At 46.4% G+C, this 24,769-nt stretch overlaps 1 protein-coding gene and 1 long non-coding RNA gene across 3 annotated transcripts in view; both read left to right on the forward strand.

The window, feature by feature from the left end:
• Positions 1–1,915: 1,915 nt before the first annotated feature.
• The window catches only part of LOC130198905 (IQ motif and SEC7 domain-containing protein 1-like), a 39,870-nt gene continuing 17,016 nt past the window's right edge, over positions 1,916–24,769 (forward strand). Inside the window, 1 exon segment of the mRNA XM_056422008.1 lies at positions 1,916–2,423. Coding sequence (XP_056277983.1) covers positions 2,299–2,423 — 125 coding nt within the window. The 5' untranslated portion in view covers positions 1,916–2,298.
• Positions 10,248–13,531, forward strand: LOC130199849 (uncharacterized). Of its 2 annotated transcripts, none has more exons than XR_008832901.1 (4): positions 10,248–10,410; positions 10,757–10,966; positions 13,226–13,347; positions 13,458–13,531. It is a non-coding gene; the product is annotated as an uncharacterized LOC130199849 (long non-coding RNA). The 2 variants fall into 2 exon arrangements; XR_008832900.1 differs by having other exon boundaries at positions 10,250–10,500.

Here is a 24,769-nt window from a genome sequence, read left to right on the forward strand (position 1 = left end):
CGGGAAGAGAGCAGCGTGCGGCGGGAAGCGAGCGGCGGAAAGCGAGCGGCGGGAAGCGTGCGGCGGGAAGAGAGCAGCGTGCGCCGGGAAGAGAGCAGCGTGCGTCGGGAAGCGAGCGTCGGGAAGCGAGCGGCGGGAAGCGAGCGGCGGGAAGCGAGCGGCGGGAAGCGAGCGGCGGGAAGCGAGCGGCGGGAAGAGAGCGGCGGGAAGCGTGCGGTGGGAAGCGTGCGGCGGGAAGTGAGCGGCGGGAAGTGAGCGGCGGGAAGTGAGCGGCGGGAAGCGAGCGGCGGGAAGAGAGCGGCGGGAAGCGTGCGGCGGGAAGCGTGTGGCGGGAAGCGTGCGGCGGGAAGCGTGTGGCGGGAAGTGAGTGGCGGGAAGTGAGTGACGGGAAGTGAGTGGTGTGAACGGCATGCGGCTTGTGGCGAGCGGCATGTGACTAGCGGCATGCGGCTAGCGGGACTAGCGGCATGTGGCTAGCGGGAATAGCGGCTTGTGGCGAGCGGCTTGTAGCGAGCGGCATTCGGCGAGCGGCGACTCTGAGCAATGTTGAAACAAAAAGGAGGCGGACTACGATGGAAGAGTAATAGTGATCGTGTGAGAGAGAGAGAGAGAACTCTATGAGGAAGAAAGAAACAGTGAAGTAAAGAAAGCTAATCTAGAATAAAAAATAAAGCAAGGGAAGTCAGTAAGTCTCTAAATTGAAGAGGAATAAAGATGGCATAATTCCGGTTGACTCCTCCTCTTTTAAACTCTCACACCCGACTTTCTTTTCTTCTTCTCCATGTAACTGATCGATGGCCTCCAGTAGGATCTGGACATGCCGTCCAGTGGGGCTACGCTGAATCCCAGAAGCCCGGAGGGAGACAAGCAACTGACATGACCTTTAACCTCCAACAGACTGACTGCAGGGCGACGGGCCCGCCGGTGAACCACCCATGGACCCGGAAGAGGTGAAGCGCTCCTCTTCCACGTTCCTCAGGAGATGATTTTCAACGGACGTTGGCGTTCTCATTTTCGTGGAGTTTCGGGTTGATTTCTCAAAGTTTGGTTCTCTGCGGTTCCGTTGAAGGTCTGAACTGAATCATCGTCTCTTTGTGCTTCAGAAAACTGATTTCAGATCCCCGGATTGTACCAGGAGGCTCGGACCACTTGTACCTTCATGTCGTAAACCGCGACCATGTGCGTCTTTGATACAGAGTCTCTGTCAGCTCTGGTCTGCACTCCGGCTTCTTGGAAACCAACGGTCTTCCGCATGGAGGGCAAAGAGCGAATACAAGTGAGGCGCTGACCTGCGGAAAGACAAAGAGTCGTTGTCGGAGGGGGAAGACTCTCTCTCTTTATTCCTTCTGTTTGGAAACCGTCATGGGTCTGAAGCCCAACAGAAGCACCTGACTGGACCGGGGGATGGTCGACGACTCGATACAGCTCTCTGATTGGAGTCGGCGAGGACGAGGTCCATCTTGATCTTCCAATCAGAACTCAAAGAAGAAAAAGTCCTCTCCCCCCCACTCACCTCTGGTGGGGGGGAGGGCGAAGGGTAGTTTAGTTGTTGAGGTGTAGGGCTCAGGGCCGTAGGGTTTACTTTGTAGTCTTCAGGCGTTTTGTGTAGACTAGACCGTAGAGCCCGTAGCCCCGGACTCACAGGACTACCGGGATCTATTTACGAGCCGTTCCTTTTCGGCTAGTTCTCAAACCAGAAAAGTCATGGATGCTCATCCGGGCCCCGAGAGCCCGAACCGGGCCGTGGAGTACCTTCTGGAGCTCAACAACATCATCGAGAGCCAGCAGAAGCTTCTGGAGACTCAGCGGCGCCGAATCGAGGAGCTGGAGGTCCAACTGGACCGGCTCAGCCAGGAGAACAAGGAACTGCGTCTGGACCGGCAACCCGTTGCTCCTGCTCCGCCTGCTCCTCCGCCCGAGCCTCCGCTGCCTCCTCCTCCTCCGCCACCTCCGCCGACTCAGAACACACCGACATCCATTTCTGCCAAGAATCCCCACCACCAACACCACCACAACAGCCAATACCAAGCTCCTCCCAAGCCTCCATCATCGATCCCACTCCACCACAGCCACCACCACCAGTACCATCAGCAGCACCACCCCTCCTCCACCCACCACTCCTACAACAGCTCCAACAGCACCAGTACCGCGGCGATACCGGCCTCCGCTCCGGCTTTCATCCCGACCTCCATCTCGATCCCCACCCAGATCCCGTCTCCGATCTCTGCCCCGGCTCCACCTGCACCACCTCTGATCCCGCCCAGGGATCAGCCGTGGGCCCACAGCCGGCTGGCCCGGATGCCCTCCACCAGCACCGGCACCAACACCAACTTTGTGGAGCAGGAGAAGGAGAGGCTGGAGCGCCAGCACAGAGCCAACACCTCCAACAACCACCACGCCCACACCCTCCACCACCAGAAACCGTAAGTTACCATTTCAGATGTTCTCCCAAAGTCAAAGACCACACGACAGGAAGGCGACCAGAATTCACCTGTAACCTCTGAACCTCTACACTCTGAACCTCTAACCTCTAACCTCTGAACCACTGAACCTCTGAACCTCTGAACCTCTAACCTCTGAACCTCTAACCTCTGAACCTCGAACCTCTGAACCTCTAACCTCTGAACCTCGAACCTCTGAACCTCTGAACCTCTGGACCTCTAACCTCTGGACCTCTAACCTCTGAACATCTAACCTCTGAACCTCGAACCTCTGAACCTCTGGACCTCTAACCTCTGAACCTCGAACCTCTAACCTCTGAATCTCGAACCTCGAACCTCGAACCTCTGAACCTCTGAACCTCTGGACCTCTAACCTCTGGACCTCTAACCTCTGAACCTCGAACCTCTAACCTCTGAATCTCGAACCTCGAACCTCTGAACCTCTGAACCTCTGGACCTCTAACCTCTGAACATCTAACCTCTGAACCTCTAACCTCTGAACCTCTAGCCTCTGACCCTCTAAGCTCTGAACTTCTAGCCTCTGAACCTCTAACCTCTGAATCTCTAACCTCAAACTTCTGAACCTCTGAACCTCAGAACCTCTGGACCTCTAACCTCTGAACCTCAAACCTCTGAACCTCTGAACCTCAAACCTCTGCAGGTTTTTTATGCAATGTGATTTATTAAAGCGTGAAACAGGATGTGGAGGGGGGGGGGGTGATTGTCCATCCTCCTGTCAGCTAACAGAGGAAGGTTGTAGTTCTGCTGGTGGAGCAGCTACGTGTCATGTGATGAGCTCCACACGGCTACGTCATGTGATGAGCTCCACACGGCTACGTCATGTGATGAGCTCCACGAGGCTACGTCATGTGATGAGCTCCACACGGCTACGTCATGTGATGAGCTCCACATGGCTACGTCATGTGATGAGTTCCACACGGCTACGTCATGTGATGAGCTCCACACGGCTACGTCATGTGATGAGCTCCACACGGCTACGTCATGTGATGAGCTCCACACGGCTACGTCATGTGATGAGCTCTTGGCTTCAGGGCTCTCTCTCTGTGGTCGTTCGGTTGCTCTGAATAAATTTCTCTCCAATCAGAAATCATTGTTCACTGCCTAGAATTGGGTGTGTTGCCTGGCAACGCTATCTTCAGAGCATCCTATCAGGAAGTATGACGGAGCCACAGGGCCGCGTGTTGCCGTGGGCAACGACGCGGCAGCAGCTCCTTTGGTAGCCGTCATGTGGTGTTTGTTAGCCGTGGAGAAGTGGTGTTGAAGGACAACAGAGACAGAGATAATCTCATGAGCTCAAATAGACTTTCAGATCTGAGGCATCCTGACCAATCAAAATTAAAGAATGAGTCATGAAGCGTTCAGGTACAGCTGATATTGTGGGACACACTGATCTCCAGCTTGCAAGTGATGTAGCAGGCAGAAATCAATGATGGAGTCTGACGGCAGTGAAGAAGAGATCCACAGACATCCCACAATTCACTGGGGCATGTTGGTGGTTCTGATGCATGATGCAGCAAAATGCAAAGCTCAGATTTACCTTCAGCACCTGAAGCAGGCACTAAATATTAATAATGAAGAAATGTGTGTGTGTATGTGTGTGTCTGGTCTGTGTGTGCGTGTCTGTGTGTGTCTGTGTGTGTGTGTATGTGTGTGTGCGTGTCTGTGTGTGTCTGTGTGTGCTTGTGTGACACGGGAAGTCAGAATCTGTGAATATCTTTCCAACTTTACCGAACTTTGTTTAGTCGTGTCCCTGACGTCTACGGGTTGTTACAACGGCACAAAAACATGAACGCGCTTCATCAAACACCAACTGTTGACCCCTAGTGGTCACCCTTTACATTGTAACTGCTGACCCCTAGTGGTCACCCTTTACATTGTAACTGTTGACCCCTAGTGGTCACCCTTTATATTGTAACTGCTGACCCCTAGTGGTCACCCTTTACATTGTAACTGCTGACCCCTAGTGGTCACCCTTTATATTGTAACTGCTGACCCCTAGTGGTCACCCTTTGCATTGTAACTGCTGACCCCTAGTGGTCACCCTTTATATTGTAACTGTTGACCCCTAGTGGTCACCCTTTGCATTGTAACTGCTGACCCCTAGTGGTCACCCTTTACATTGTAACTGCTGACCCCTAGTGGTCACCCTTTATATTGTAACTGCTGACCCCTAGTGGTCACCCTTTACATTGTAACTGCTGACCCTTAGTGGTCACCCTTTATATTGTAACTGCTGACCCCTAGTGGTCACCCTTTACATTGTAACTGCTGACCCCTAGTGGTCACCCTTTATATTGTAACTGCTGACCCCTAGTGGTCACCCTTTGCATTGTAACTGCTGACCCCTAGTGGTCACCCTTTACATTGTAACTGTTGACCCCTAGTGGTCACCCTTTACATTGTAACTGCTGACCCCTAGTGGTCACCCTTTATATTGTAACTGCTGACCCCTAGTGGTCACCCTTTACATTGTAACTGCTGACCCCTAGTGGTCACCCTTTATATTGTAACTGCTGACCCCTAGTGGTCACCCTTTACATTGTAACTGCTGACCCCTAGTGGTCACCCTTTATATTGTAACTGCTGACCCCTAGTGGTCACCCTTTGCATTGTAACTGCTGACCCCTAGTGGTCACCCTTTATATTGTAACTGCTGACCCCTAGTGGTCACCCTTTGCATTGTAACTGCTGACCCCTAGTGGTCACCCTTTACATTGTAACTGTTGACCCCTAGTGGTCACCCTTTACATTGTAACTGTTGACCCCTAGTGGTCACCCTTTATATTGTAACTGCTGACCCCTAGTGGTCACCCTTTACATTGTAACTGCTGACCCCTAGTGGTCACCCTTTATATTGTAACTGCTGACCCCTAGTGGTCACCCTTTGCATTGTAACTGCTGACCCCTAGTGGTCACCCTTTATATTGTAACTGCTGACCCCTAGTGGTCACCCTTTACATTGTAACTGCTGACCCTTAGTGGTCACCCTTTATATTGTAACTGCTGACCCCTAGTGGTCACCCTTTACATTGTAACTGCTGACCCCTAGTGGTCACCCTTTATATTGTAACTGCTGACCCCTAGTGGTCACCCTTTATATTGTAACTGCTGACCCCTAGTGGTCACCCTTTACATTACAACTGCTGACCCCTAGTGGTCACCCTTTGCAATGTAACTGCTGACCCCTAGTGGTCACCCTTTATATTGTAACTGCTGACCCCTAGTGGTCACCCTTTGCATTGTAACTGCTGACCCCTAGTGGTCACCCTTTACATTGTAACTGCTGACCCCTAGTGGTCACCCTTTATATTGTAACTGCTGACCCCTAGTGGTCACCCTTTGCATTGTAACTGCTGACCCCTAGTGGTCACCCTTTACATTGTAACTGCTGACCCCTAGTGGTCACCCTTTATATTGTAACTGCTGACCCCTAGTGGTCACCCTTTACATTGTAACTGCTGACCCCTAGTGGTCACCCTTTGCATTGTAACTGCTGACCCCTTGTGGTCACCCTTTGCATTGTAACTGCTGACCCCTAGTGGTCACCCTTTACATTGTAACTGCTGACCCCTAGTGGTCACCCTTTATATCAGTGGTCACCAACCTTTTTGAGCCCAAGATCCCTTACCTCTGCCTTCATGACCGGCAAGATCTACCTATTGAGGCGTTGAGAGAAAACAACGGTCCAGACTGGACTTATGACTTGAGGCTTTTTATTTGGCCTAATTCTAATTGAATGAAATCAAAACACTTTGGTCCAGCTTTCAAATTGATGAGACCAGGAACACAGAATTTAAGTGCAATATAAAAAGTAAGATAGTTGTTCACCGCACACAATATGAACAAGAAAAAACACATTTACAATGAGCAGCTGGATGAACTACCAATATAAATGTTGTATTTGTTTACATTACAACACGACACTGACAACATGATCATCATAATGCCATCAAGCCATGTGACTCCAGTCAGTGTGGTGGCTGTGACTGAACTCTGCCTGTGAGCTTGTAGTTAGTTCATAATCACAGACAGACAGTCTGAGGCCGTCTGTGAGCTGCTGTCAGTCATCCAGCTCCTGGTCTTTGATTTGGTGATTTTCTCAACTTCACTGACGAGTTTTTCGGGGCAAATTTGGTATTCATGAAAGTTTTCTCATCTGGGATTGGTTCTGAAGTCAGCCCGTTGGTGAATACGTTCACATCAGCTCTACAGACATCCTCAGATTTAAATAATTATAATAATAATAAATATGAGAATCACCATTTGTGACTTCTGCATCTGAGCTTTTTCAAATAGAATAAATACAATTGCAATCACTTTCAAGTTAACCAGATTGCTCCATCAGACAAGAAAAAAAGCTAAATATTGAGCTTTTATTTTGAAGGACAACAGCTGAAAAGCCGAACTCACGGAGGTAAAACCTGGCAAGTCGCCAAGAATCTCGGCTGTCGCGCAGGCGTAATTTGTTAATGTCGTAACGTAAACATTTACACTAAGGTACAGGCATTACAACATGTATTTATTGATGACGTATGTCCTTGTACTTTGAACTTGTGTAATATGTAAAGTTATGAATAAAGGTCTTTCTGCATTTCCCCTGCGCCCCACCTGTACTATACGCTCCCCTCTTTCGGGGAGCACAGCTGACAACACGGCTGTCAGAGAACCCGTTTTCAGACGTTCATTAAAATCAGGCGGAGATCTTTTCTGACGTCGATCTTCCAGTCAGGAAGAAAACGTTTCAGAAGACACTTCAGAAAATGTTCGAGAACGAGGAACAATGTGTTTCTGATTTTATTTTCATTTCATTTTGGAGATCGACAGGGAACGTCTCCGAGATCGACCGGTCGATCGCGATCGACGGGTTGGCGACCACTGCTTTACATTGTAACTGCTGACCCCTAGTGGTCACCCTTTACATTGTAACTGCTGACCCCTAGTGGTCACCCTTTACATTGTAACTGCTGACCCCTAGTGGTCACCCTTTACATTGCGCACAGTGCAATAGAACCCCCCCACAGTATTTCAATGTCCTGGGGGGACCCTAACCCACGACCTGGGAGGAATCTGGGTTAGGGGGGGAACCCTAACCCTAACCCAGGTCCCGGGGGGTGGGGGGCGCTAACCCACGACCCTAACCCAGGTCCTGGGTGTAAAGAGTGAGGAGATAGTACCTTGTGTCCCGATGGAGGATGTACTCTTTAATGTTTATTTGCAGATAGTACATAATGATCATTTAGAGTCAAAGCATAAAACGCGGTATGCTTTAGGGGCGGGGCTACAATGTGATTGACAGGTCTTACAACTTTAACTCTCGGTTTGCCCTTTGAAGTAGTGGTGATGCAACTTGTCCACTGAGTTATTAATAGATAATATGTTGACTATGAACGTATTAGAGAAGTCACATCCGCCATGAGAAAACTATTTCCTGTCTCTGTGTATTAGTAACATTGCATACTGCACCTGTGTGTGTGTGTGTGAGTGTGTGTGTGTGTGTGTGTGTGGGGGACCTATTGGGGATAGTAAATCAACTGCCGTAGAGGATCTATTTAAATCACACACACTCATACGTAAAGTCCTTGTTACCGTGACAACATGTTTCTTCATTTGAAACGGTTGCCCTTAACAACAGTGTTGGCATGGCCTCCTTTCTGGGAGCTGCTGCAACTGAAATGTAGCGTTTCTCATTTTGATGATGATGAAGAAGATGAAGAAGAAGATGATGATGATGATGAAGATGATGATGAAGAAGATGATTATGAAGAAGAAGATGATTATGATGATGATGACGATTAAGAAGAACAAGTAAAACAAGAAGAAGAAGAAGAAGAAGAAGAAGAAGAAGAAGAAGAAGAAGAAGAAGAAGAAGAAGAAGAAGAAGAAGAAGAAGAAGAAGAAGAAGAAAGTGATACATCAAAGGTCTCCTGGTCCGGGGCAGTGGTTCTCTACTGGTCTGGGGCAGTGGTTCTCCTCTGGTCCGGGGCAGTGGTTCTCCACTGGTCCGGGGTAGTGGTTCTCCACTGGTCCGGGGCAGTGGTTCTCCACTGGTCTGGGGCAGTGGTTCTCCACTGGTCTGGGGCAGTGGTTCTCCACTGGTCTGGGGCAGTGGTTCTCCACTGGTCCGGGGCAGTGGTTCTCCACTGGTCCGGGGCAGTGGTTCTCCACTGGTCCGGGGCAGTGGTTCTCCACTGGGCCGGGGCAGTGGTTCTCCACTGGGCCGGGGCAGTGGTTCTCCACTGGTCCGGGGTAGTGGTTCTCCACTGGTCTGAGGCAGTGGTTCTCCACTGGTCCGGGGCAGTGGTTCTCTACTGGTCTGGCTGGGACCCCCATCACCCCTGAATAACAAGCCGAGACAAAAATCGAGGAATATTTTCAACTTCTCAAACCTAATGAAAAGAAGGTGCAGTTCAGAATAGCAGTGTGAGAAAGGTGAGGAATTGGGTGGAGCAGTTACCTCCACCAAGCCGTTGGAGAGCAGATGGAGGTAGCCCTCGATACGACAGTGAAATATGGAATCTTGATCTAAAAATAACCGATGGTGGCGGTCTGACCTGTGTCACATTCTGCAGCACTCGACTCTCTCTCTTTCTGTTTGTATCTGTGTCTCTCGCCCTCCGCAGTATGGTAATGAAGGGCTCCAGCCTGCTCTGCAGTAGCAGCAGCTCACTCCTAAAACAACTGGTACACTGGAGAGGAGGAAGGGGGCAGAGAGAAGAAGAGCTTTAACACATGAAGCATAGGCTTCTATACAACCAGAGGAGTCGCCCCTGGTGGTCAGGAGAGAGAATGCAGCTTTAACACGTGAAGCAGAGACTTCTATACAACCATAGGATTCGCCCCCTGGTGGTCAGTAGAGAGAATGCAACTTTAACACATGAAGCAATAACTTCTATACAACCAGAAGAGTCGCCCCCTGGTGGTCAGGAGAGAGAATGCTGCTTTAACACGTGAAGCAATCACTTCTATACAACCAGAGGAGTCGCCCCCTGGTGGTCAGTAGAAAGAATGCTGCTTTAACACGTGAAGCATAGACTTCTATACAACCAGAGGAGTCGCCCCCTGGTGGTCAGTAGAGAGAATGCAGCTTTAACACATGAAGCATTGACTTCTATACAACCAGAGGAGTCGCCCCCTGGTGGTCAGAAGAGAGAATAGTTGTCAGTTAGTGACACTGTGGGCTCCATGGTTACGTACCGAGTGGCAGTAGCGGGGGGCGGGACTTAGCGAAGGTTGAGTTGACCTTAAACTCATTCTAATCATTTAGATTATTAATGCTAAGCTAGCACCGTTTTCTGGCTCGCTAGTCGTTCTCTTGTGGTTATTAAGTTCTCAGACATCTTCCTTTTTGCACGACTTCATAATGTTTGTTTTAATACGCACACAAACAACAAATTCTGGTTCATAAAATGAGAGGTGACATTGAAAATATCTTGAAATGTTGGCAATATTAAAGCTGCTGCAACCCAACACATTGTGCTCTGGAAGTAGTCGTGGCTGGTCGGGCGTGGAGGATGAAGCTGTATTGGTGAGGTCAGCGACACGGCCATCGAACCCAGGAACACATCAGACAGATTGGTCATTAGCCGGGTTCAGCTAACGGTTAGCTCCTTTCTTTAGCTTCACGGTCACAGGCTCTAGGCCCAGGACAGACATGGAGGAAACCAAACCTGGACCAGATCTGGAGGAGACCATCAGCCAAATGATTCAACTACAGCCTGAGAAGAGTGGAAGATTATATTCAATGGAGAGGTATTAGCCGATTAGCCGCTAATCGGCTAATCGGCTAATCGCGGTTAGGGAGCGGGACACGAGTCTCCTCTGAATACTTTAGTGAACTATATATCTGCATCCTCCTCCCTCTCCTGAGTCACTCTACACATGGACCGCTGTGATGCTAACCGCTGAGGGCCGAGGCTGACTGTGTGCTAACCATGAGCTGAGACACATTGTGCGCTCTAACACTCGTGACGGTCATGTTGCACGCTGGTGTGACGACAGTTGAGACTTCACTAAAGGCTGTTTGCTGCCATTTAAATATGTATGCTAATCTAATGCTAACATGCGATGCTAACCATGAGCTAAGCTACTTGCTGTTTGCTATGCTGCTGTTAAAATGTGTGCTAAGCTATTGCTGAAAGTGTGCTGTAATGCTAACTGTGCTAATGGTGTATGTTTACATGTGCCTGTCTGTTGTTGTTGTTGTTGTTGTCCACCTTTCTCTGTTTCTCTCTTGACTTTATTGTTCTCTCTTTTTTCTCTCTCTCTCCCTCTCTCTCTCTCTCTCTTTCTGTCAGGTCTCATTCCTCCTCCACCTGTTCCACTACCAACACCTCTTGTCGTTCCTCCAACAACCCTCCTAGCACCACCACTCCTCCCTCCTCCACCTCCTCCTCCTCCTCTCTCTACTCCTCCAGCCTTCCTCCTCACAGCCACGCCACCTTCCATCAGTACTGCTGCCCCGCGCGCCTCCGCCTGCCCCCCGCCAAGCACCACGAGCAGGCAAGGTAAGGACCAGCAGGGAGGACCCCCCCCACCCCCCTCCTGATCACATGATCCCCCCCAATTGAGAGCGAATTTGACGGACATCATTTTTGCTCCAAATACAAATTAAATATTAAAACTAGAGGTGCAACGGATCCCTAATACGTGTATACACATTGATGGTCTTAGGAGAGCCTGAACGCATCATGGGAACGTTATCATGTACCTTCAGCCAGTACTCATGTTCACTGAGCAGAGCCTAAATGCACCATCATGTAACTGAAGTGCTGCTAACTCCACTAGCTTTTTGGGCGGCTGTAGCTCAGTGGGGTCAGGGGGTCGTCCTGCAACCGCAAGGTTGTGGGTTCGATCCCCGCTCTCCCCATTAGTTGCAAGTCGAAGTGTCCTTGAGCAAGGCACTGAACCCCCAGCTGCTTCCCGGGCGCATCACTGCAGCCCACTGCTCCTTAATAACTAAGGATGGGTTAAATGCAGAGAACTAATTTCCCCTTGGGGATTAATAAAAGTGTATATTTATTTTATTTAGCTTACGTCACTAGCTCTCCTCCTATTGGCCTAAACACTGATTGGTTGTTTACAAAGTCACATGATCAGAGATTAGAAAAACATCATGATCTAGTGATCACATGTTCTACTGATCACATGATCACGTGATCTATTGATCACATGATCTGCTGATCACGTGATCTATTGACAATACGTACAAAAACATATTGTAGTATTTGTGAAAGTCGTTAACTTAAACTGGGCCTAAGAAGTCCACGTGGACCAGTGTGATTCAGAACTGGTAAACAGGAAGTGAATAGTAAACAGGAAGTGGAATGGTAAACAGGAGGTGAATAGTAAATAGGAAGTGGACTTCAGATGTTTTGGTCCAAATCACATTTGTCAAATTCATCAAATTAGCTGCCAATGCGTGGTGCACCTAGAACATTACCCCCCATTACCCCCCCCCCCCCACACACACACACACACATACACACACATGGGGAAGCATTCATCTCATGCACCTTCTCCCCAAAAGACCATCAAACCTCCCCCCTCCCACACACACACTTACCTGATTACTATAGTGAATATGAGCTTTTGACTCAATTTGAACCCTTGTTTCTCACTTTAAAACAAATCAAGAAATGTGTCAGAGAAATGTAATTATATATTACATTTTTAACCCGTTGAAAGAAAATGTGTTCGCGTAATGTTGCTGTTTAAAAAAAAAAATGCAATACAACAAAAAGGAATTTTTCTAGTTCTCTCTGTGTCTTTTAAAAATGTTTAACACATTAGTGCTCCATAAAACAGCAGTTATGCCCCGAGTGGACACCAGGACAATCACATGTGTTTACCCCAAAGGATACCCCCCCCCCACCCCCACCCCCATTGGTGTCTGTTGAGCTCAATCTGCATTCAAATAATATATTATTATATTATATTATAATTATATTATATTATAATATATTATAAATATATCTTATTATAATATTATATTATTAGAATAATATATTATTAGAATAATATTAGAATAATATAATATAATAATCATATTATATTATATATTATTATCTTATTATTATATGTATTATTATTTTAATATTATTATATTATATTATTATAATATAACAATAATATTATATTATAATAATACATTATTATAATATTATTTTGGTATTATACTACGATTATATTATAGTATAATAGTATATTATTGTTATATTATACTATATTAATATAGTATATTATTATAATATTATAATATAGTAATATAATATATTATTATAATATTTAACCCAGATGAGGAATTATAAAAACTGCTGAATGGACAATGTGACGGATCATCACCTCTACTCTCATCTTCATCACCATCATCATCATCACCCCCCCCCCCCCCCCTTCCGTTCTTCCCCCTTCGTTTTATAATGAAATGGACAAGGAACGCTCTTATTTTGTAGTTTGGTTTCGTTGCAGAAACTTTATACTTTCTTGATTCTTGTTGTTCTGAGTTTGTGCTCGTGCTGGAATTCACTGATTGTAGATCAGCTATCATATATATATATATATACAGTATGAGCGCTGCCATCTAGTGGCCAACTGCAGCTCTTAACTTCAACGCCATCACTAGATTGCTCTTCTTCTTTTCTTCTCATCCCTCTTTCTTGACTCTGTACCTCCTCCTCCATTCTGTCTACCTTCCCCCTCTTCCTCCTCTTCTTCCTCTTCCTCCTCCACGTCTCTGTCTCTCTGTTCGTCTGTCTGTCTCTCAGAGAGGATGAAGATGACGACAACGCCCATCAGTTCTGTTGCCCCGCCTCTGAGTGCAGTAGCCCCTCCTCTAGGTAACCGGGGGCGACCGTGAGCCACTCCCCCGCCGCCCCCGACTCTCTTGGTAAATCAACCGGAAGTGGGCGGGATTAGGAAGCCCCTCCTCCTCCCGCTGCCCGTCTGTCTCCATATTTATTTATACTTCTTTCTTTTTTACCTTTGATCACGAAACAGCAGGAAGCTGTGGAGGACCTTCAACACAGCAACAGGACAATGTGGGCTTTTCAAAATAAAAGCTTGTTCCAGAATCTTCCAGGCTGGTTGCGTAATGGAGAAAGTCCGATCCCTTTTATTTTATTGTTCCTGCGTCGGACAGAAAGTTTAACGACTGGACCCACCTGGAGACGCTCAGTTGTTGTTGTTGTTTTTGTTGTTGTTGTTGTTGTGTAGTGCATAATGTGAACACCATGTTTACCCTCCGAGCATGAAGCCATGACCTCACCACACCACGGCCTGAAGCAGCTTCCGTCTGAGGGTTCCTTCTGAAGGTTCCTTCGGAAGGTTCCCTATGAGGGTTCAGAATGAAGGTTCCCTCTCTGAGTTCCCTCTGAAGGTTCTCTCTGTCACTTGACAAGTCACTTTGAAGGGAGCGAAAACACTTGAAGTGCTTCAACCTTTACAGCTGAAGAGAGAACCCTGGAGCACACACACACACACACACACAGACACACACACTCACACACAGACACACACACATACACACACACACACACACACACACTCACACACAGACACACACACATACACACACAGACACACACCAACACTCACACAGACAGACACACACACTCACACACAGACACACACACATACACACACAGACACACACACTCACACACAGACACACACACTCACACACAGACACACACACACACACACAGACACACACAGACACACACACACACACACAGACACACACACAGACACACACACACACACAGACACACACACACACACAGACACACACACACACACACACACTCACACACAGACACACACAGACACACACCAACACTCACACAGACACACACACATACACACACAGACACACACACACACTCACACAGACACACACACAGACACACACACAGACACACACACACTCACACACAGACACACACACAGTGATAACAGTGACATGGGGTGTTTACATGAGTCTCATCAGCTTTAATATTGATATCTAATCATGAATCTGGTTTCATGATTAAGTTAAAGATCCATGTCCTTTATGAGGTTCATAATCATATTATATAATAATATAAGCTATAAGCTTCTGACTCCATCCTACATGCAGACCAAGTCCTTCTCTGTTCTCTGGTTGTATAGAAGTCTATGCTTCATGTGTTGAAGCTGCATTCTCTCTCCTGACCACCAGGGGGCGACTCCTCTGGTTGTAGAGAGGAGACGAGGAAGGAAGCCAAACAGTGGAGTCCTTTGTGTCCTCAATCTTATCTGTCCTCCTCCTCCTCCTCTCTCCTCCCCTCCTCTCCTCCTCCTCTCCTCCTTGCCTCCTCCTAAGAGGAGGTTCTCCTCTACTCAGTGAGATAAGAGAAGGTTCTCCTCTTCTTAACCCTTGTGTTGCCTTAGGGTCATTTTGACCCGAATCAATGTTTCACCCTCCTGTTACCTTTATATTTGCTAACATATTTTACCCTTTGGGTTCAATTTGACGCCAGCAATTAAAACCTCCAGAAAATTATTAGAATTAATATTGTTTTCCAAGTTTAAGTGTGAGGCACTTTATGTTTGTTTGTTGACTACCGAAAGAACACCGACATTAAACATTGAATGGGGTCAAATTAACCCGAAGGCGACACGAGGGTGTAATATTGATTCGGGTCAAAATGACCCTAAGGCAACACAAGGTTGAGATAGGAGGAGGTTCTCCTCCTTAGTGAGATAGGAGGAGGTTCTCTCCTCTTTGAGTGAAATAACATCAAAAGGTTCCATGAGCAGAACCGATGTCGAAGAACCTGCAGCGATGACACGTTTGGGAGCTGGTCACATGATGCGTGATGATGTCACGAGGCTCAGGAGCACGCGGATGGAGAACAGACTTCCACCTGCATTCCCTCTCGTGATGATGTTGCGATGATGAACTGTTCTCCAGCGAGGCCAGCTGAACCCAAACCAGCTGGAGACTCCAGAATATAAAAAGCGAGTGAATCTGATGAGGTCATCACGCAGAACTTTTATAACTTTAGTCCAACGCATACGGTTTGACTTGAAAATGCTCCGAAGACAATCACAGAGGAAGAAGACAGGAATGAGATGGAGCAGCACAGTGTTTCATTACTTTGTACTGTTAACACTGTTAGCACTGTTAGCACCGTTTGCTCTGGATGCACTGTTAGCATTGTTAGCACCGTTTGCTCTGGTTGCACTGTTAGCATTGTTAGCACCGTTTGCTCTGGTTTGGTTACACTGTTAACATTGTTAGCACTGTTATCACTGTTTGCTTTACTAACTATGTTAGCACTGTTAACATTGTTAGCACTGTTATCACTGTTTGCTTTACTAACTATGTTAGCACTGTTAACATTGTTAGCACTGTTTGCTCTGTTATCACTGTTTGCTTTACTAACTCTGTTTGCTATGTTAGCACTGTTAGCACTGTTTGCTCTGTTAGCACTGTTTGCTCTACTAACACTGTTAGCACTGTTAGCACTGTTTGCTCTGTTTGCTCTGTTACCACTGTTTGCTCTGTTTGCTCTGTTTGCTCTATTACCACTGTTTGCTCTGTTTGCTCTGTTAGCACTGTTTGCTCTACTAACACTGTTAGCACTGTTAGCACTGTTATCACTGTTTGCTCTGTTTGCTCTGTTAGCACTGTTTGCTCTGTTTGCTCTGTTATCACTGTTTGCTCTGTTTGCTCTGTTAGCACTGTTTGCTCTACTAACACTGTTAGCACTGTTTGCTCTGTTTGCTCTGTTAGCACTGTTTGCTCTACTAACTCTGTTAGCACTGTTTGCTCTACTAACATTATTAGCACTGTAAGCTGCTGGCTGCGCTGAAGGTTAAGACAGAGCGTGTTGTGTTCATGCGACGAAAGAGTTGATCGTCCACTAACATCAGCTCATAAAAGCAGCCTGAGTCATGTTGTGAGGCTGGTTCTCCGATATATGAATTTCTTTCCCAGACGCTCCCAGTGCGTGCTGCCTTCAGGCTCCCAGTGCGTGCTGCCTTCAGGCTCCCAGTGCGTGCTGCCTTCAGGCTCTGAGTGCGTGCTGCCTTCAGGCTCCTGTCTTTTCTCAAGCATCATTAGCAGCATTAGACGCTCAGAGCAGCTGCCGAGACGTTCAGGGTCAAACAACAAAGTCCAGAACTTCTTTCATCATGACCTCAACCCAGTTGTGTTGCATCAGTAAATTAAAGAAACAAGCTCCGAACTTTATTTTGAAAAGTCGAAGAACTCTCAGTTCAGTTTGAATACTGGCGGGAAATATTGATATATTCACACACACACACACACTTACACACACACATACACAGACACTCACACACACCACACACACACACACACTTACACACACGCACAGACACTCACACACAAACACATACAAATACTCACATGCACTCTTCTCTCTCCTCGTCCTTCTTCATCCTCCTCTTCCCCCTCCTCCTCCTCCTCTTCTGAATCTCTTTTCTTTGTTGTTTTATTCTTGATTCTTTGTGTCTCATGGTGTAAATATTCAGATCTTCACTTCAGTCTGTTGACTTTATTATTATGTAAATTATAAAAACAATAAATAAATAGATTGTGGATGATAAACAATATATTATAACAAGTTATGAAATACAAAATAAATCTATTATCCACTGCAAACGATGAGAATGTATCTGATGGTGATGAAGATGATGATGAAGATGATAATGATGGTGATGATAGTGATGGTGACTGTGATGATGAAGATGATAATGATGATGGTGGTGATGATGATGATAGTGATGGTGATGATGGTGATGATGAAGTTGATAATGATGGTGATGATGATGGTAATGATGATGAAGATGATAATGATGGTGATGGTGATGATGATGGTGATGATAATGGTGATGATGAAGATTAAAGTCATGTGATTCTAAAGAACTAATTGGTGAAACTTCTTCAGCCTTGAGTTCTATACACATATATGCATATACATACATATATATACATATATATGTTTATATATACATATACATATATATATATACATATACCTGTGTGTGTGCATGTCTGTGTGTGTTTGACCTACCTGTGTGTGTGTGTGTGTGTGTGCATGTCTGTGTGTGCATGTCTATGTGTCTGTGTGCATGTCTGTGTGTGTGTGTGGCTCCTCCTCCATGTGTCTACGGTGGCCCATGAGGGTCAAACACTCTCACCTGGTCACACAGACTGTGGACGTGGTCGTCATGGTAACCCTCTTTAAGTGTCATGATCAAATTGCAATATTTGCCTTTTGTGTTTAACCCTCCTGTTACCTTCAAATGCACTAACATCTTTTACCCTTGGGGTCAATTTGACCCCAGCCATTAAAACCTCCAGAAAACTATTAGAATTAAGAATGTATGACAACAAGAACTAGTCTGTAGGTCTCATGAAGGTCCGCGCCATCGAAGCTCAGACAGCTATGCTAGTTAGCCCGCCCTCTCCCGTAGCCGGCGCGGAGCTACAGTCAGCTGATAGCTGTTCTCCGGTGGTGCCCGATCAGCCGGGATCGTGGGTAACTGTTCGCAGGAGTAGTAAGTCTACACAGAAGCCCGCTGTGCACCAACCACTTCACGTTTCCAACCGGTTTTCCCTGCTCAGCGACACACTGAGGAACACACCCTGGTTATCGGGAGCTCGATAGTCAGGAACGTGAAAATAGCGAAGCCACGGACCACAGTCGTGTGCCTCCCGGGGGCCAGAGCGGGCGACGTGGAGTCTCATGAAGGTCCATGATGAGGTCTCCTCCATCCATCTTCTGGTTTCTACGACTCCTTCATCCATCGTCTGGTTTCTACGTCTCCTCCATCCATTGTCTGGTTTCTACATCTTCATCCATCTTCTGGTTTCTATGTCTTCATCCATCTTCTGGTTTGTACGTCTTCATCCATCGTCTGGTTTCTACGTCTCCTCCATCCATTGTCTGGTTTCTACATCTTCATCCATCTTCTGGTTTCTACGTCTCCATCCATCGTCTGGTTTCTACGTCTCCTCCATCCATTGTCTGGTTTCTACATCTTCATCCATCTTCTGGTTTCTACGTCTTCATCCATCGTCTGGTTTCTACATCTCCTTCATCCATCGTCTAGTTTCTGCATCTCCATCCATCGTCTGGTTTCTACGTCTCCTCCATCCATCGTCTGGTTTCTGCATCTCCATCCATCGTCTGGTTTCTACGTCTCCTCCATCCATCGTCTGGTTTCTGCATCTCCATCCATCGTCTGGTTTCTACGTCTCCTCCATCCATCGTCTGGTTTCTACGTCTCCTCCATCCATTGTCTGGTTTCTACATCTTCATCCATCTTCTGGTTTCTACGTCTTCATCCATCGTCTGGTTTCTACGTCTTCATCCATCGTCTGGTTTCTATGTCTCCTCCATCCATCGTCTGGTTTCTACGTCTCCTCCATCCATTGTCTGGTTTCTACGTCTTCATCCATCTTCTGGTTTCTACGTCTCCTTCGTCCATCGTCTAGTCTCTACATCTCCTTCATCCATCTTCCGGTTTCTACGACTCCTTCATCCATCGTCTGGTTTCTACGTCTTCATCCATCTTCTGGTTTCTACGTCTTCATCCATCTTCTGGTTTCTATGTCTTCATCCATCTTGTGGTTTCTAAGGGGAAGTGAGAGGAATGTCCCAGGGACGCATTGTGAACCAGTATAATAATGTAGAAGATGGTTATTAATGTGCAGTTAATCAAAGTTCTCCAACAATCGTTTGACTATCAAAGTTCAATATCATAAAGATCTCATCATAAGTCACTGACCTTTGACCTCTTGTCAGATGATTAAAACACAAGGATGTTTATTGATGAACAGCCAAGAAGAAGACATGAATGAAGGATTACTACTCATTTGAATAAGAATAATAGTAACAATGATAATACTAATCTGTTTTATTCATATGTCTATATAAGGAGGAGGAAGAGAGGGAAGAGGAGGAAGAAGAGAGGGAAGAAGAGGGGGAAGAAGAGAGAGAAGTGGAGGAGGAAGAAGAGAGGGAAGAGGAGGGTGACGAGGAAGAGGGTGACAGCTTATGAGAAGTAAAGATGAATTATAGAAGTATGTCTTGAGGCTGAAGAGCCACTGAGTAGAGAAAGAGAGAGAGAGAGGGAGGGAGAGAGACAGTGAGACAGAGATGGAGAGAGAGAGGGGGGATGAATGGATGGATGGAGAGAAAGTGGAGGCCCAGAGAACACATGTAAAACAATAAAACAGAATAATTAGGCCAAATCTAAATGAAAGAGGAGAGAGATGACGAGGAAACTGAAAGGAATGCCCCAGCTCCTGTTGCCGTGGAAACCGAGGGGAAGCTCTTTCATGTTTCGTGCTTTGTTGCCCACGGTACCTGCCCTAAGATTGAAGGATGGATGAAAAAGAAAGAGAGAGAGAAACAGCTAGAGAGAGAGTTTGGGGGAAAGAAGGACATAATTAATCATATTTAATAATAAGACATGTATTCATGTTTAGTCTATTGTCACAGAAGAGATCAAAGACTTTCTCTCAACAAATGTTACAGTTTGACATTCGTGTTCCCCAGAGGACGATCCCTCCTCTCTTCTCCCGGAGCATTCATAGTTTTTAAGCTTTGGACATAGTTCACCAACAATTATTCTTAACAAAAGGTTCTCCGTTGTTTGTTTCCTTGTTATGTTTCATTTTTGGATATGTTGCATTCCTTGTAGTTTTCTTCTCTTTATAGTTGTTTTGTTTCTTTATAGCTGTTTTGTTTTTTGTAGTTGCTTTGTTTCTTTATTGTTGTTGTGTCTTTGTAGCTGTTTTGTTTCTTTATTGTTGTTGTTTCTTTGTAGTTGTTTTGTTTTTTTGTAGTTGTTTTGTTTCTTTGTATTTTTTTTGTTTCTTTGTATTTTTTTTTTTTTTTTGTCGTCGTTTTGTTTCTTTGTAGTTTTTTTGTTTCTTTGTCGTTGTTTTGTTTTTTTGAGTTGTTTTGTCTCTTTGTAGTTGTTTTTTGGATCTCCTTGTAGTCATTTTTGGTCTCTTTGAGGTTGCATTGCATCTTTTAATGTTTGGTTTGTGTCTATTTGTTTCTTTGAAGTCACTTTCAGTGACATGTTTCAGATGAAGCCTTCGTCCACTGACCAGATGAATAAAACTGTACATTCAGGATTTAATCTCTGTGTATCTACAAAAACAGAAATATGTTTCCATATTCTTTTTGGTCAGATTTATAAAATCTCTTTCTGTTTCATGAATCTAAATCATTGTATAACTGGATGCACACGCTCGGCTTCATTCCCACAGTTCAATTGCAATAAACGAGTCACATTCCTGCTCCAGTGATTTATATTGATATATTGTAATATCCAACTGTGCAAAAATGCAGACATAAGTTTCCTCTTGCAGTTTTTCTGCGCTTCATGGGAGTAGAATTGAATATTTATATATAATATGAAGTATTAAAACGTGTAACGGCTGTAACCTCGTCCTCTCATATGCTGAGCTCCTGTTATCTTTGCATAAATGCTTTCTTTCATACATCTTGGATGGAAACAAGATAATGGGTCATTCACAGGTGAATGTTTCTGCTTCTGTAACATCTGAACTGCTATCGAAGATTATAAAGCTTATTATTGTCGTATATAAAATACACCTAAATAACTGGAGCTTCTCATGTGTTCGGTTTGAGCCTGTTCGTAGTTTTTTGTTTCCTTGTGGTTACTTTGCATTACTTCCTTTTCTTGTGTCTTTCTGTCATTGTTTTTCATCCTTTTTTAATTATTTAATGTCTCTTTGTACTTGTTTTGCTGTAATTCCGTTTCTCTCTCGGTTAGGGTGAGTTAGTTCAGGTATTTTTGCATTCTTTGTAGTTGTGACTCAGTTTAGTAAAAACACTGACGGCTTTCTCTTGAATCCTTTTAAGATGCTAAAGTTAGCCCGACTACCTTGTAAACTAACTAGTTTTACTTTCATGAGCTAACTTGATTATTTTGTATAGTTACAGGTTCTTTTAGCTGTAGGAGCTGATACTGGATGCTACTTGGTCAGAGTTCCGGCTAACGCTAACGGCTCCGTCTCAGTGCGTATCTGACACCGTCTAGTGGCGAGGTTGCAGATTGTTTCTTTTATATTTGTTAATGTTTCCCTGAGATTATCCCGAAGCATTTTAACTTGTGAAAGTCAAACAATAAAAAACTGTTTTGTTTGGCTCATTACAAGCTAAAGCTAATGAGCTGAGATTAGCTTGCTACAGCTGTAGTTTATGAGGAATACATATGGGTGAAGATGAGAAGCTTTTTTTCGACTACTTCTGTCTGGAAACATCATCTCAGCGGCCGTGGTTTCATCCAGATGTCGTAGAGTGTCCATCCAGCACTGTGTTACTCTTGTTCGGAGTTGGTTCATGAATTGAACCAGGAGGTGTCGCTGGTTCTCCAGTCAGAAAACCATTCTACAAATGCGGAAAAAGAATATTGTGATTTTGATCAGTATCAATAAATATATTGAGGACGGAGCGGTAGAATTTAAGACTCAGACTCAGGTTTCATTCACACTGCATTATTTTAGAATCTGGGATATACTTACAAATATCTTCCTTTCAACTCAAAGGTATTACATCAATAAAGGAACAATACTGAGGGGAGACCTGGTGAATGTTATGTAGTCACCAGTAGACCTCACCATGTCACCAGTAGACCTCACCATGTCACCAGTAGACCTCACCATGTCACCAGTAGACCTCACCGTGTCACCAGTAGACCTCACGTTGTCACCAGTAGACCTCACCGTGTCACCAGTAGACCTCACATTGTCACCAGTAGACCTCACCATGTCACCAGTAGACCTCACCATGTCACCAGTAGACCTCACGTTGTCACCAGTAGACCTCACCGTGTCACCAGTAGACCTCACATTGTCACCAGTAGACCTCACCATGTCACCAGTAGACCTCACCATGTCACCAGTAGACCTCACCATGTCACCAGTAGACCTCACCATGTCACCAGTAGACCTCACCGTGTCACCAGTAGACTTCACCGTGTCACCAGTAGACCTCACGTTGTCACCAGTAGACCTCACCGTGTCACCAGTAGACCTCACGTTGTCACCAGTAGACCTCACCGTGTCACCAGTAGAGCTCACCGTGTCACCAGTAGACCTCACCGTGTCACCAGTAGACTTCACCGTGTCACCAGTAGACCTCACCGTGTCACCAGTAGACCTCGCCGTGTCACCAGTAGACCTCTCACCGTGTCACCAGTAGACCTCACCGTGTCACCAGTAGACCTCGCCGTGTCACCAGTAGACTTCACCATGTCACCAGTAGACCTCACCATGTCACCAGTAGACCTCACCATGTCACCAGTAGACCTCACCATGTCACCAGTAGACCTCGCCGTGTCACCAGTAGACCTCTCACCGTGTCACCAGTAGACCTCGCCGTGTCACCAGTAGACCTCACGTTGTCACCAGTAGACCTCACCGTGTCACCAGTAGACTTCACCGTGTCACCAGTAGACCTTGCTGTGTCACCAGTAGACCTCGCCGTGTCACCAGTAGACCTCGCCGTGTCACCAGTAGACCTCACGTTGTCACCAGTAGACCTCACCATGTCACCAGTAGACCCAGCCGTGTCACCAGTAGACCTCACCGCGTCACCAGTAGACCTCACCGTGTCACCAGTAGACCTCACGTTGTCACCAGTAGACCTCACCGTGTCACCAGTAGACTTCACCGTGTCACCAGTAGACCTTGCCGTGTCACCAGTAGACCTCGCCGTGTCACCAGTAGACCTCGCCGTGTCACCAGTAGACCTCACGTTGTCACCAGTAGACCTCACCATGTCACCAGTAGACCCAGCCGTGTCACCAGTAGACCCAGCCGTGTCACCAGTAGACCTCACCGCGTCACCAGTAGACCTCACCGTGTCACCAGTAGACCCAGCCGTGTCACCAATAGACCTCACCGTGTCACCAGTAGACCCAGCCGCGTCACCAGTAGACCTCACCGTGTCACCAGTAGACCCAGCCGTGTCACCAATAGACCTCACCGCGTCACCAGTAGACCTCACCGTGTCACCAGTAGACCTCACCGTGTCACCAGTAGACCCAGCCGTGTCACCAGTAGACCTCACCATGTCACCAGTAGACCCCGCCGTGTCACTGGCCCTTTAAGGGTCCAATACAGCTTTCCAAGTGGAGGCACATTCATCCTTTAAATCACAAAAGAAGAGTTAGAAGAAAAAGAGAGGAGACTATAAACGTGTTCCTGTGAAAAGAGAGAGCGAAGCGATGGAGGAGGGAAGATGATGCGCTGCTGACGAAGAGCGAGAGAGAGAGCGAGAGAGGTGGACACAGAGCAGGAGAGAGAGGGGGCTGAGCCAGCCCTGGGTCGTCGTCGGTGTCTCTCTCCCTCACCTGTCTCCCTCTCCGGGTCTCCTTCTGCGTGTTGCAGCAGCAGCGTTCATCATCAACAACAATGTGGTGCATTAACTGCGCCTCGGATAAAACGCCCGCGATCCTGCACAACAAGCTGCTGTACTGGTAAGAAAACAACAACAACGGGGCCGGTGTTGTTTGTGTGTCCGTTGTGTTGTCGCTGCTCCTCTCTGGTGTTTCCCGCCGTGATGCCGCACTGCTGCTGCTGCACGCGCGCGTGCTTGTGTTTTGCCTTATGGTTGTAAATCCTAATGAAATGCGACATGAGTAGCCTACTGTGGTAGTACTGCTGGGTATCATGAGAGGTACTAGTACTGCTGGGTGTCATAAGCAGTACTAGTACTGCTGGGTATCATGAGAGGTACTAGTACTGCTGGGTATCATGAGCAGTTCTAGTACTGCTGGGTATCATGAGAGGTACTAGTACTGCTGGGTATTATGAGAGGTACTATTACTGCTGGGTATTATGAGAGGTACTAGTACTGCTGGGTATCATGAGAGGTACTAGTACTGCTGGTTATCATGCAAGGTACTAGTACTGCTGAATATCATGAGCAGTACTCGTACTGCTGGGTATCATGAGAGGTACGCGTACTGCTGGGTATCATGAGCAGTACTAGTACTGCTGGATATCATGAGAGGTACTAGTACTGCTGGGTGTCATAAGCAGTACTAGTACTGCTGGGTATCATGAGAGGTACTAGTACTGCTGGGTATCATGAGCAGTTCTAGTACTGCTGGGTATCATGAGAGGTACTAGTACTGCTGGTTATCATGCAAGGTACTAGTACTGCTGGGTATCATGAGAGGTCTTATTACTGCTGGGTATCATGCAAGGTACTAGTACTGCTGAATATCATGAGCAGTACTAGTACTGCTGGGTATCATGAGAGGTACTC

Source organism: Pseudoliparis swirei, chromosome 9 (genome assembly GCF_029220125.1).
Source record: "Pseudoliparis swirei isolate HS2019 ecotype Mariana Trench chromosome 9, NWPU_hadal_v1, whole genome shotgun sequence".
Classification (NCBI taxonomy): domain Eukaryota; kingdom Metazoa; phylum Chordata; class Actinopteri; order Perciformes; family Liparidae; genus Pseudoliparis; species Pseudoliparis swirei.